This window comes from Dermacentor silvarum, chromosome 2, assembly GCF_013339745.2.
Source record: "Dermacentor silvarum isolate Dsil-2018 chromosome 2, BIME_Dsil_1.4, whole genome shotgun sequence".
Taxonomy (NCBI): Eukaryota; Metazoa; Arthropoda; class Arachnida; order Ixodida; family Ixodidae; genus Dermacentor; species Dermacentor silvarum.
In genome coordinates this window covers 255384501-255398303 of record NC_051155.1, presented here as the reverse complement: position 1 = coordinate 255398303, position 13803 = coordinate 255384501, and the positions used below count along the sequence as shown (strand labels likewise).

The 13803-nt window shown below is 44.4% G+C and overlaps 1 protein-coding gene across 1 annotated transcript in view; it reads right to left on the bottom strand.

Moving 5' to 3' along the window:
• Positions 1–2266: 2266 nt before the first annotated feature.
• Positions 2267–13803, bottom strand: part of LOC119440804 (zinc finger protein 184-like) — a 54106-nt gene continuing 42569 nt past the window's right edge. The window contains 3 exon segments of the mRNA XM_049663060.1: positions 2267–3078; positions 12392–12515; positions 12517–12752. Of these exon segments, the coding sequence (XP_049519017.1) occupies positions 2479–3078; positions 12392–12515; positions 12517–12752 (960 nt within the window). The 3' untranslated portion in view covers positions 2267–2478.

Sequence of the window (13803 nt, the reverse complement as noted above, 5' to 3'; positions counted from 1 at the left end):
TGTGGGAGATTCAGGATTTACATTAACGCCATTCATCATGCAGGTTTCTAGGAATCTGAACGACAGCGACACAAAAAGAAATAAAGATGTCTTTGCAGTGTTAAGACTTTAACCAATCTGTAGCATAACACCCTACCAACTTGCCCTGATGGCCATCCTTCCAAGGCACTGCTCACAAAATCTATTGCAGTTTATATATATACACATACATATGTTTTGTTTTTTCTATGTCGTAAGGCAGCCCTCCTCAAAATTGAACTATTGCAGTTATTCAGAAGCAGCTGTCTACCACTCTGCAAGAATAGCAAAACAAAGTTGCATAAGCAACACTTTGGACGAGTTGGCATTCTATGATATAGGTAGTGCATGAAAAACGAGGACAAAAGGAGAGAAACACTTCATGTGTCTCTTCTTTACCTGCATTCGGCCAAAAGTTGCACCCATCAAAACTCCCACTGTATCAAACTCTCTCTGCTTAGGCATGTATTAATTCCCCACTAGTATAGGTCAGTAACCTGAACGTTGAGTGAACGTAGGGACGTTGTGGTCCTGAAAGCCGCCACGATGTTCAGCATCATGCCGTCAGCTTAGCTGAAATCATGTTGGCCATGTCGACACACTTAGAACCACGAGATGTGCGAGGAGAGCATTTTTATCCCTTGATGACGTGCTTGTCAAGAATACATTTGTTTGATTAGTAGCTATGACTGCATATTTAAGTCATTATTACTGAACAAAAGGCACAGACAAACAGATCACGTTCTTGACACTACTCTGGAACAGAGTGGCAACTCCGGAGTTGGATTGATGCAGAATAATTTAGCACTATTAAACATACGGAATGAAATGACAGCCTGCTAGTAGCGTACCCAGGATCTCTCCTAGGGGGGGTTGACAGTTTGCCAATACCATCTGTACAGCACTAATTTCAATTTGTTCACGGGAAATTGTCAAAAAATGCGCTTTTTGTGAGTGTGCAGACGATTGCGCGTCTTACATCTTAGTTGCAGTACTCAAATGCGCAAGGAAAGAAAAGGGGTTAAACAAAAGAGGGGGGTTAAGTCGGCCTCAGGGGGGGGTTACAACCCCCCCCCCCCCCCCCCCCGTCGGTGCGCCACTGCAGCCTGAGATTCCGCAATGAAGTTGGAATGGGCACATAATACTGGATTTTGAATGTTGATTTCAAGATGGACAATCAAACCAGTAAACTAGACTAGACTTGGCCAATATGCAGGGTGTTCTTTTCTCTTTAAACCATACAGAATATTTAACAATCACCTGTGGAAAATGGCGTAATTTAGTCCTTCAGCTGGATTACTCAAAATGGTGGACATTAGTCGCATGAAAAAATCCAAATGCATAATCAACTAATTAACAAAACACACTAACTTCTTAATAACTTTACAGCACATAATGCAGTTTAAGAATTGTATCCGGTAAGTTTGCAAGGCATATCCACTTGGAACGACTTCTAAGGATTGCAGGAATTTCGCGATATGCGCCATGAAACTTGCATAAAAATGCACTATTCTTCAGTAGGCCGATGAACAGGGCTAGTCGGTGCACCTCCATAATTACGTTGCACTGAGTTTAACACTGAAAATATTGTTACTCGAATGAAGCGCTGATGACACAGACTTTATACAATGTATTTACACAGCAGATTGAAATGCTGGCCAATTTAGCTAACAGCTTACGTGCGAGTCTCTTCGTCGTTATCTTTGTCAGGACGACTGTGTTTCGACCTTCTTCAATGGATGTATCAATATGAACGACTATGACAAGGAAGGATGAAGCACAAATTACCAACCCTTTAATCCTGTCAGTGAACATGTTTATACACATGGCTTATATACACTTAATTAACAAATTGCCGTATATGCATTGAAGCACAAAAGTCACTGGAACCCACCATATTTTGTCGCACACTTCAGGAATGAATATCTCTAAACTAGTGTTCTCCTGAAAATTTGTTCCAAATGGATACGCCTTGCAGCCTCACCAGCTAAATTGTAAATTGCGATATGTACCATCAAGTAATTAGTTATTTTAATTAGTTGAATATGCATTTTGATTCTTGTGCAAGTAATGTTTGCCTCTGAGTAATTCAGCTAAATGACTAGAATTATGCTATCTGCCATAGGCGATCTTTTTAAATTCTGTGTTGTCTAAACAACCAGTATTGTATTTCTTCTACTGGGCACTGTGTGGTAAGCTACTACACTCATCACAATTTTGCCCCATAAATAGCCACAGTTAGACAATGTGTGCATGCAACCAGAGCATGCCTGTAGCAGGCATGCTCTGCTAACATTTATTCTGGAAAAGGCTGCACAATTCAGCGTCAAAGGCAATCACTCCCATAGGGCACAACAGAACTACAATGTTTAACAGTCGCACTTGTTAACCAGCTAAACCGGCTCACTTTTTGTTTATGTAGACAACAATTGCACTCGTCCCCCTGGACATTGTGCGTCTTCATGTGCACCTGGAGAGACTCGACATTGACAAAGTCACGCTGACACACTTCACATGTTGCCACAGGTCGCGCTGGCTCGTGCTCAGAGGGTGTTGCTTGAGGTGCAGCTTGCGCGTGAATCCCTTGCCACACTCGGAGCAGTAGAAGGCCCGCTCTCCGGTGTGCTTGCGCATGTGTGCTTGCAGGCCAGCAAACTTGGCGAATCCTCGGGAGCACACTTCACATTGGTGGGCATGCTCACCCGTGTGGGTCTTGACGTGGGAGGCCAGCGCCGTTGCAGTAGAAAACTCCTGCGGGCAGATCTCGCAGTGAAACTGTCGTTCCTGCGAGTGCTTCTTGCGATGCGAAGACAAGTTGGAAGCAGTGGAAAAACGCAGTGGGCAAAGTTCGCACTTGTATGGCTTCTCACCCGTGTGGGTGCGAATGTGCCGCACCAGTGTGTTGTTGAACGTGAAGGAGCGGTTGCAGATGGTGCACGCGTAGGGCCGCTCTCCCGTGTGGATCTTCATGTGAGCATACAATGTGGAGGCCGCGTTGAAACGCTTCTCACAGACGCGGCACGCATAGGGCCGCTCCTTGGAGTGGGAGTTTTGATGTACCTGCATGGAAGAACCATACACAGTCACCATAGAACCAAAGCAGGCGCAGAACTGCATAAGGTGGCAAAGATTAAGGAGTCACCAGACGTGACCACAATGAGAGGTTAGTGCTGCCACTTCAGCAACGTCCATATGATGCAAGAATCATAGGCCTTGTTGCTGCTTTGTCCCTCAACGTGTGCTTGTGACATTCCATTGCTGATAGAGACTGTGAGAGACAATGGCTTCCTGTCAATTCAGAAGGGATGGTTTCACCTCCAATGCATTTTGAAGATGGCAATTGAACCCGCCTGTTTGTTAGATGATGATGCTGCCATAAACACATGCTGGGGTATATATCCAACGGAGAAACACAAGAGAGAACACCGTCCACTGCACTTTGACCTGGCATGCAGTTTGAGGACCAGCAACAGTTCCTACCTGACAATAAAATCAACAAGACTGGCACATAACGTAGCTGTATATCCAAGCTCGATAACAAGTTAAGGACCGCACAAAGAGCAATGAAATGAAAAATCTTAGGACTAACGTTAAGAGACAGGAAGAGAGCGGTGTGGATCAGAGAACAAACGGGGATAGCCGATGTTCTAGTTGACATTAAGAGGAAGAAATGGAGCTGGGCAGGACATGTAATGCGTAGGATGGATAACCGATGGACCATTAGGGTTACAGAATGGATACCAAGAGAAGGTAAGCGCAGTCGAGGTCGGCAGAAAACCAGATGGGGTGACGAAGTTAGGAAATTTGCAGGCGCAAGTTGGAATACGCTAGCGCAATACAGGGGTAATTGGAGATCGCAGGGAGAGGCCTTCGTCCTGCAGTGGACATAAAATATAGGCTGATGATGATGATGATATCCAAACCTAGAAATAAACCCATATGCTACACCTCAACTGGCAATGAGGATGGCATTGGATGGTGTGAAATGCAACTGAAGTGATTTGCATTAAGAAGACATCACAGCAACAGAAGAAAGGTGGAACTGCACAACTGTGAGTGCCATACCCAAAGCTAAGCTGTGGCATCTCGTGAATTGGGACAATTGGTAAACATCATACACGGAATGACTGGAGTTGTTAACAACTTTCCTGCCATAATGACATAATAAAGGAAAAGTAAGCCAGGCCTTTCTTACTGTTGTTGGACATGGAACATACGGGTGGATATGCAACCTGGCAGCTTCAGACAAGCCATTGTCTATGAGCAAATCCTATGATATAAATCACAAATGAGGATTTGACACAAATCCAAGCATATGAGCAAACCTGCAATTGGTGTGAAACATGTTGAACCAAGACCCAACAAGACCACGGAGAGAGAAATTTCACCATGGAAAGCAGTTCATGAACAAAACCACAGTGGATTATGCTGAAGTAAACGTCAGTGAAGTGCAAGTTTTGTGACTCTCTAGATACCAGCCTTTGATACAATTTAGTCGATCGCATAAGAGATGCTAGCATTCTAAAACAACTTCTAACGAAACATTGACTGGCCTTCAAGTTGGCAGCAGAGTTTGCGACAGCGCTACTAGCCATAAGAGATGTCGAGGAGCTGCAATGAGAGAATGAGCAAGGGACAAAGCAGTAAGAAGGCAAGTCGTCAAAGAGAAGAGAAAGCTCAATTGCAAGGCAGAACATAACGAGAATTTTGGTCGTTGTAAGTACAAGATTCATCATAGGTGCAGGAAGAATACATTTTCAATTGGCATGCAAAGGTAGCCATTATTCACCGAAAAAAATACTGCTCCTCTCACTCCAAAACTGCAAATCAATGCATGAAGATGACAGCCATTCTATGCATTCACCACAAAGAGCTTTCCCAAACAAATATAACAGTAGGTGCACATATTTCAAGAAAAGTCAGACTTTGCCATGAGGTCTCCGGTAATTAACACAAAGATGTATACAGGGCTGCGATCGCACAAACAGTTCGCTTTCCGCACGTTCGGTTTGACTGGTACATCACAAAGTGGGAAATCTGCGGTACCGCCCCGCTGTCTCTGACGGCCGCTGACGCAATCACAATTATGATCAATCCAAAGAGAGCAACGAAGGAACGGAAAAGTGAGCTGTTCGCACGCGCGATCACACCCTAGGCTATCTCCACAACGTGGAATGACACGAGTCAGCTGGGACCACACTCAAGCCATACAAAAGTAAGCCAACAATACTGGAAGGAAAAGCCAATGTTGCAATTTCCTACAATGGGCAATGCTAACCTCTACATGGTGAAAGTTGGCAGAGTTCCAATATACTAAAGGAGCAAGGCTCCAAGATGTTAATGTAGACTGGCATCAAGTACAGTCATAACAAGGCACATAAGATAACCTTGAAGCTATGCTGGAAAATTACAAAGGACTATTCAGAGATGGGCGTGGAGAACCCAAAAATTGTCAAGGCAAAGCTCTGCATCAAAGAATACGTTCAGCCTAAATATGAAAGAGCTCAGTATATGTTCCTTACTCCTCAAGACAGAAGATAAACTCAGTCAACCGGAGGAAGAAGGAATTGTAATCACACGTTTAACAACCAGCAAGTAGTAATGCCTGGTGATGAAGGCAAGTTAAGCATTGGTTCGGGCTAGTTGGTAATCCATACTTAATACTGTTTTAGCACAGAATCTACAAAAGCACAAATGGACACAAAAGGGACAGGCACTACAAAGTATGGCTACTAGCGCCTGTCCTTTTGTAGATTCTGCATTTTGTAGATTGTGTGCTAAATTTTCGTAGGCGCAATTGCAAGCATTACTGCTTCCAAATACCATTATATGAAGAATGGGAAACGCCTCATGATGAGCTTTCAATACATAAGGGGCCCTACCAGGCTTTCCTTCAGTCCAGCGTGCAGTAAGGTTGGGTTTAGTCAGCGCTTGTCCTCTTCGTGCTGTTGCCATTTATCGCACTGATTTCAAGTATGCCATTTTATAACGAGGCATTGAGGAAATAAAGATTGGGACATAGTTGTCAGTGGAAGAGGTGAACAGCACTTGCAAAATCTGCAATGAAAGAGCTTGAAGAAAGGAAAAGTATTGCTTCTTGAAAGACTCCATTGAATGCTTGGTTGACTGCAGCCCTAGTCCCAAGAATGTGGAGGCAATCCTGCACACCACGACACCTGGAAATATGAAAGACCTGCTCCGTAAGTAAATGCTGCTCCGTAATATGAAGCTGCTCCGTAAAAACCAGCGGAGTGGACCGGAACTCTGTTCAACATAGTATTTTCTTCATGCAGGCATCTTCATTCTTTTACTGCTCACCATGCTTGGTGGCGCCATGGTAGTCGTGAATTTCATGGTACTAATGGCGGACACCATGGACAACTTGTCGTAGCGCGCGGCATCACCTTCTTGCTGCTCAATAGTGACAGCTCTGACTGATATCTCAAGTTCTGATACATGCAATTAATCAGACAAAGACAGCAACGCTAAAGCCACTGCTTATGAGCGGGCATTAAACAAACATGTTTTCGTTGGCACTGGCAATGAACAGCGGAAGCAGATGACCACCTGCAGGATATCTTGAGTAACTGGATCGGTAGAGAACTTCCACTCTCACTCTGTGCTCCAGTGGCATGGATTGTTCCAATCGTGAATTAGAAGGTGTTGATCTGTGCAGAATGGGGTGATCGATCATGGAGTTGGCCGGCTGCTCCGAATTCACTGTGGGAATCCACCGTGAGTCAAACTTTTCTCAAATTGATAAGGAAGCTTTGAGCAAAGTCCAAGGCATTAAGAAAGTTCATTGGTATCTATATGAATGAAAATTTACCGTGTTAATAAACCCCAAGCCTCCTGTACACATCCAAGAGTATGTCAAGCACAGCAACTGCTTGAACACAGCAATGTGCTCCTTGTCAGGATATGACCGAGATAATGTATGTCTCGGGAGATGAGACCCTAAATACTGTCCAGACTATCCATTGCCACAAAAAATCAGCAGAAAATGAAAATATTGATGAAATTACATGCACACATCAAGTACTACTACCTCTGACCCACAAACAATTTAGCACAGATATGAGACGGGACAAGACTTTGTTGAAGGTGCTATGGTAATTATGAAAGGACGGCTGGAACATGTTGACTCTAATAACTTGAGTTGTACTTCAGAAGAGCTAACCATCAACCTTGGTATGTATTATGTGGAATGAGAGTGACTGGAATGGCACGTTGGAATGACCAAATGAAAGACTAGCTAGATATTACATATGGTGGCCTAAGCTAAATCAAGACACTGAACAATCGCTACCATGTCAAGAAAAGAAAAGGAAGGTCCTCGGGTACTGTTTTACCTGTGGGAATATCCTAAAACGGGCACATTCCAAGTTGCTTATTGCGTGGGACCATTTCATGGAGCACATTTTCTTTTTGATCGATGTACACTCAAAATTGCAAGAAATAATCCAGATGTCAGCAACTACAGCAGCAGTAACTGTCAAAGTGCTTCACAAAATATTTGCAAGATTTGGGCTTTCAAGGAGAATGGTGACCAACAACAGCAGCCAGTTCACATTCACAGTTTTGTGACTTGTGCTCAGGTGAAAAATATTTTCATCACCAAATCATCCAGCGACAAATGATGCAGCTGAAAACTTTGTAGGCACATTCAAGAGCTAAATCAATGCCAGCTTGAGAGTATGAATGACACAGGCAGTATATGTGAAACTTTTGCACGCCTACACAACACCGAATGACCAGCTGCATTCCAGCTAAAGTAATGACTGGAGAGGATTCAGCAGAAAATTCAACCTCCTGTGATTCACACTACAAGTTGAGAATAAGAGGGAATGAAGATGCCCCATAACTCCTCCAAAGAACATTGTGCTTACGAAAATGACTCAGTCTGGGCAAGGGACTACAGAATCAACAAAAGTAGACACAAGGCACTTTGAGCTGTGTTCTCCGAAATATATATACAGTAGAACCCCTGATACGTTTTTCACGGTACAGTAAAAAAAAAAAAATGTCGCAGTTTCACCCGAAAGCGAAGCATCAATTGCGATAGCAACTTAGTAGAGAGCTATACGAGTAAGGATAGCTGTTATATCAGCTGTATAAGACTTGGACATGCAGCAGCACCAGCAACGCGCAGAACTGTGTTGACGCCGTCGACGTTTTGCCCGCGTTTGCACCGAACGAGCGCGGCGCAAGTGACTGTTGCCGGTGCCTCTGGGAGTGGCTCGGGGGTTTTCGATGAGATCAGAACAGGAAACTCGTCGAGCAGAGTCGGAAGTCTTTATCACCTTCTCGCCTCGCAACGCTTCTATATAAATACGCATTTGGTGCCGCAGCTAAACGTCGCCTCCCTTCCATCCCTCCCTCCCGTCCCCCCACAGCCTTTCGCGCGATGGAAGAAGTCGCGTTTGCTCTATGTGTGTGGTGTATATATATATAATATTATATATATATATATATATATATATATATGGTGATTGTAAAGGAGGAAAGAGAAGCTTAATTCTGCAGCCCTTCAGGGAGCATGGCGCAGAACGCGCGTTTGTCTCCGCCGTGTGTTCGCCCCCTGAAAGCGCACGTCCCTTGCGCACTCGCACATACCGAGTCCGGCGCGCAGCGACGATTTCATCGCCATTGATGTCATACGGAACCTCACGACGACGGCAACAGCAGAAATCCTCTTTGAGTGTCCATATAATTACTATCGCACTAAAAAACGTAAGAGCGGAAACAGGAAAAATTGAGAAATGGGAGTAGTGTTGAACTGCACACAATTTATTTTAATTCTTACGTGTGAAAAAAAGTCGTAGTTTCGCCCGACAGCCGAAGTATCGATTGCGATAGAAAATTTGTAGACAGCTATACAAAGTAAGAACAGTAATTTTATTGTCCGTATAAACTTGTAAACATTCGCTTATTAACTATATTAACAAGCATGGTGTCAAGCCCACAGGCAAACATGAACACATCACACTCGATGAGCGCGGACACGTGCTGTCAAACGCTGGCGTGAGGAATTTAAGCGCCGCTGCAGAAGCAAGCAAAGTGACCTTTGTGCTGTTGTCTATCGCTTCAATGCAAACTGAGCGCGAAAACACACAGCCCGCACAAAGCTACAAGCCGCCGATGCACCTACACTACTGCGTAGACTCTGCCCACAACGCAGATCGCTTTCAATATCGACCCGCGCAGTACGCAGTGATGCCAGAGCACAACGCTGCCCGCTATCCCTCGCCCTCGCCGGTGCCTCGAGCGCAACGGAAGAAGGTGCGCTTCCTCCATGCTTTTCTTTCTTTCGCACCCGAGATTTAGACGCAGTCATCTGCTCCCCTCGCACGCTTCACTCGCACATACAGCAGACTGCGCGGCGACGGCGTTATCACCCTTAGACTTTATACGAAACATCTATGAGCCAAAAACCAATTTTAGGGCTGCAACACGTCATAGACACTATCTTTAGATAGCAAATACGGATCTCAAAGGCCATACTTTTGCTGGCGGAAACCGAAAATACGTCATAAGTGTCGCCCCGGCACTTTGGGCAGTCAATGCCATTGTCAAGCAACCAAGCCAAGCGACATGAAAAGCCGAAATGGCCACTTAGGCCGGCGCGGGTGGCAGTTCGCAACGTATGATGCTCCCGCAGTTGCAACGTAACAGCGGGGTTACCAATGCATTGGGTTCTACGGGAGCTGTGCCGGGACCGGCTGAAAATGACGTAACAGCCGGCAAAACGCAGCACCCGCGAACGTAAGAGCGGGGTTCTACTGTAGTAGTATGTCTGCAAGATGGGAGCATGTGGAAACACCACAGAGAACAGCTGTGGCATGACAGCAGTCTAAACTAGAAGAACTGGAGAGATAGACACAAAAGATAAGGATACAACAATGGTCATACAAAAACCCAGAACCAGCGAGTCTCCTTTGGACGTATAATGGAACTGCAAAAGGAAAGCAACTCGCCTCAGATGAGAAGATGCTGAGTATAATGGAGCACAAGACTGGCACATCACATAGCTGTGTATGTTAATCCAGAAATAAACTCAGTTGTCAGCTGTCCCCCCTGCATTCATTCGGTGCATCTCACCCACATTATTCCTGTAGACAAATCAGGGAGCCTACAATTTCGCTTGCTTGCGCTTTCCAGTTTAGCATGGTTATTCGACGTACGCTTAACGAGTTCGGGCATTGTAAACAAACAAGTAGGGCACATAGGTAATACAACTGTGTTTGCAAAGTACGCTACAAAGACCGCTTGAAATTCAAACAAAAGCTTGCATGCTTTATTTTCAGGTCAGCCAGTAGCTGTGACGATTTGACGTGTCCTGCCTGCAGAACGCAAGTAGGCAGCAATACAAACAACAAAGGGATTCTCATCAAAGCATGCAAAACCGCCACTGGAAATGTATGAGGAACAAAGAGAGAATCAATGGTCGAGGCCTCTACAGCAAGGAAGGGTAGTTCTAAAAACATTCTACTTGCGTCTACTAAGCCCGTTTTTAGAAATGCTTCCAGTGGCATGCTCCCTGAGCCAACAGAGGATTAGTACATACCATTCCCAAAGGACAAAACTCTAAACATGGTGAGTTCCCAAGCACTTTCTCTCCACAGAAATAGGTCAGTTACTCAAAAATACTATATTGAAATCCTTGTACTACTCATGCAGAATTCAAAAAAGCAGACTTTTCAGCTTATTTTATCCATTATTAATCAAGCCCTTCCTTCCTAATAAATAAATACAGTGTTTTGAAAGAATGCACAATGATTCTTAAACCAATTCACCCTTGGAGCATCACTTCTGGGGGGGGGGTATTCTGTAAGTGTCCACCAAGTGGACATGTCCGTTTCATCTGCTAGTGAAGTCCTGATTGGCTGGGGGGGTATGCATGAGAAGGAGAAAGGCACCCCCAGCCGATCAGCACTTCTGCAGCAGACGAAATGGGCATGTCCACTAGGTGGACACTTACAGAATACCCCCGGTAAGAACAAGAACATTTTCAGCAAGGTGTCTTACTGCTGAATCAACTTTGTCACACGACAATCCGATAAGATCACCACGAGCTGGTACATCTTCCACAGCTTACAATCACTAACACTTGACTTTTCATGTATACTCTAATACATTTACATGCCCCTTTTATGCCAGTAAATTGTTGTAGAGACTTCACAGGGATATCTGTTGCTTGGGATAGGGTGTGAAACAATATGTGGTGTGTCGGCTGCTATGTTTTAGCTATAAAGCATTTAAAAAGGAACACCAAATGAAATATTAACTCCAACTAGATTTAAATATTAGACTTCTGTAATGACGAAAAGAGAAAGTCAGTCGCACCACCTGTCGTGGACTATGGTGCCTCTCCTGTGGGGTCAGCGCCAGCCGATTGACAGAGAGCACCACAGAGGGAGGTCACGTGGAGATTATGTCAACTCCATTTTGGCACAGGCGGTTCAAACTGATGAGCAGCAACAGCATCTTCGGCGAAAGTTTCTACGCATTAAAGCGACACATTTGCACACAGATGATCGACTTCTAGATGCCCAATTTATCGATCTAGCTCGATATTTTCTGTTAGTTTCCCTTTAACAATCAGCTGAAATATGCTAACTGCAGAGTCACATCACTAGTATGCCTACAGTTCCCCCACTCACACTGCTTGAAGGTGAAATGTTCACACAGGCAAGATGGCTGGTGACCAGACTTGCCTTCATCGTCATGACATGTTCCCAACAATTACATTCTTTTAAATTTTACTTTTCTGAATGCAGTTAAATAAAATGACAGGAGCACACAACACCTGACAAGGGTTCACGAAGCTACACTTGCCTTTGAAGCTAGAAAGGCATTTTAAATCCTTGTTTATAGAATGAAAGCATGCTCATTTCCGTCAATGTAGCACACAATGTTCTCATTCCAAGCGCAATCCAGACATGTTCTAAACAGTAGACAGTCCTTTAACAGAACAGAATAGCACAGAGACATGCATGAGCACTGTGAACACCGAGTAGCCACGTGAGTGAATGAATGGGCGTAGACTAACAGTTTTATTAGGATTTCTATAACATGATAGTTGTTGTATACGTATAATACCTACGTTATTTGCATTCAAACAATCAATATTGTTTGCATCTTGTGGAAGAAATGTTATGGCGTCTGAGCATGGTTTTTGAGATAGTGCTAGTGTCACAAACATTAAAATTCTGCAGAAGTCACTTGTAGCTGGGCAATGTGATGGACAGAATTTTTTGTAGCTGGGCAATGTGATGGACAGAATTTTAATTTTTTTAGAAATGGGCTTTTGGAAGCGACCCTTGATGTCCACCATACTGAACAGGCACGATGGGTATAGTATTGACATCACCTTGAAGTTGGCTGGATCCTTGAAGGTCTTTGAGCAGACAGTACACTGGAAGGGCTCCTCCCCAGTGTGCCGGCGCATGTGCACCTTGAGCGAGGTGCTGTGCCGGAAGCACTGTCCGCACCTTGCACGGGTAGGGCCGCTCGCCAGTGTGAATGCGCCGGTGCCGACGGAGGTGGAACACCGTCGTGAACTCCTTGCCACAGTCGACGCACGCGTGCTTGGGGCCCCCCAGCAGGGCCTCGGTGTCCGTGCTGCTGGCACCAGCTGCAACATGCTCGGCCAGGATGCAGTGTGCCTGCTCGTCCACTGTGATGATGTCACCAAGCACCCAGATCTCGCTGCTCTTCTCGCAAGGCTCCACCTGAAATCATAGCTTATTGCATTGATGCCAATTCCACTGTAGAAGCAACTTGTTAACGGTACGTGCTGTTTTCCACACGTCCTAGTCATTCACCAGAACATCTGAATCGCTGCTAAAATTTTCAAGCGAACCCATTTTCTTTCAACTCCATCCTTTAGATGCTCAGAAGGCAAGTTTTGTTGGACAAAGTTAAACCAACGTGTAGTGCCACAACGTGTAATGTAAACAAACATGTAATGCCAAATAAAGTCCCCCTTACTAATTGAAATGCTACTGGCACCTTTCACGCCTCTTTCTGGTTGCAATAGTAGTGTGTTTCGATTGTCTTGTACAACCAGCCTTAGCCCTATTTCTGCACAAACTTGGCAGGGGAGCCGTGCACTTCAATCTCACAATGCTGTGTTGGTTGTTCCAGGGTTTCGTGGCACACATTTTTCTAATTGTGCAATTCAACCAAATGGACCTTAATACATATGCTTGCAATTTCACGTGCAATTACTAGGAAGGCATTTTCTACTTTGTCGTTTGGCACAATCCATTCTGATGGAAAAAGCTCCTTTCAATTTGCGGCATTTCTTACTTTATAGTAATTGGCTCAACATACAGAATGAACTGTAAGTGGTTTTATGCAGTGCTCTACAGAATGAGTCCTAAGGTAACCGTGCAAGCCTTTACGTATATGGCTACATGCATGATAGAAAACACGACCAACAAAGAGCAATTGCAGCAACTAGAACTTTAAACAACGATAATTCTAATGACAAAGCTGTGTCCTGCATGTGTCAATAAAGCTTCAGGGAGTTTTTCCCAACAGCAGATATGCTCAAGATAGTTCCGAGGCAAGTTATATATACAGAAAAGGGATTGAGCATGTCACGTTTCCGTGGTCCTTTAGAGCATGAAAATTCAGCATACCTGCCAAATTTGGGTATGCCAAATACAGCATACCCAAATTTCTCATAAACTTTACAAATTTGGGATCGCTCTATGATTTTATGAATATTGGGTCAAGTTTCATGAAAAATAAGGTGTTGAAATTTGGAGTGGCACA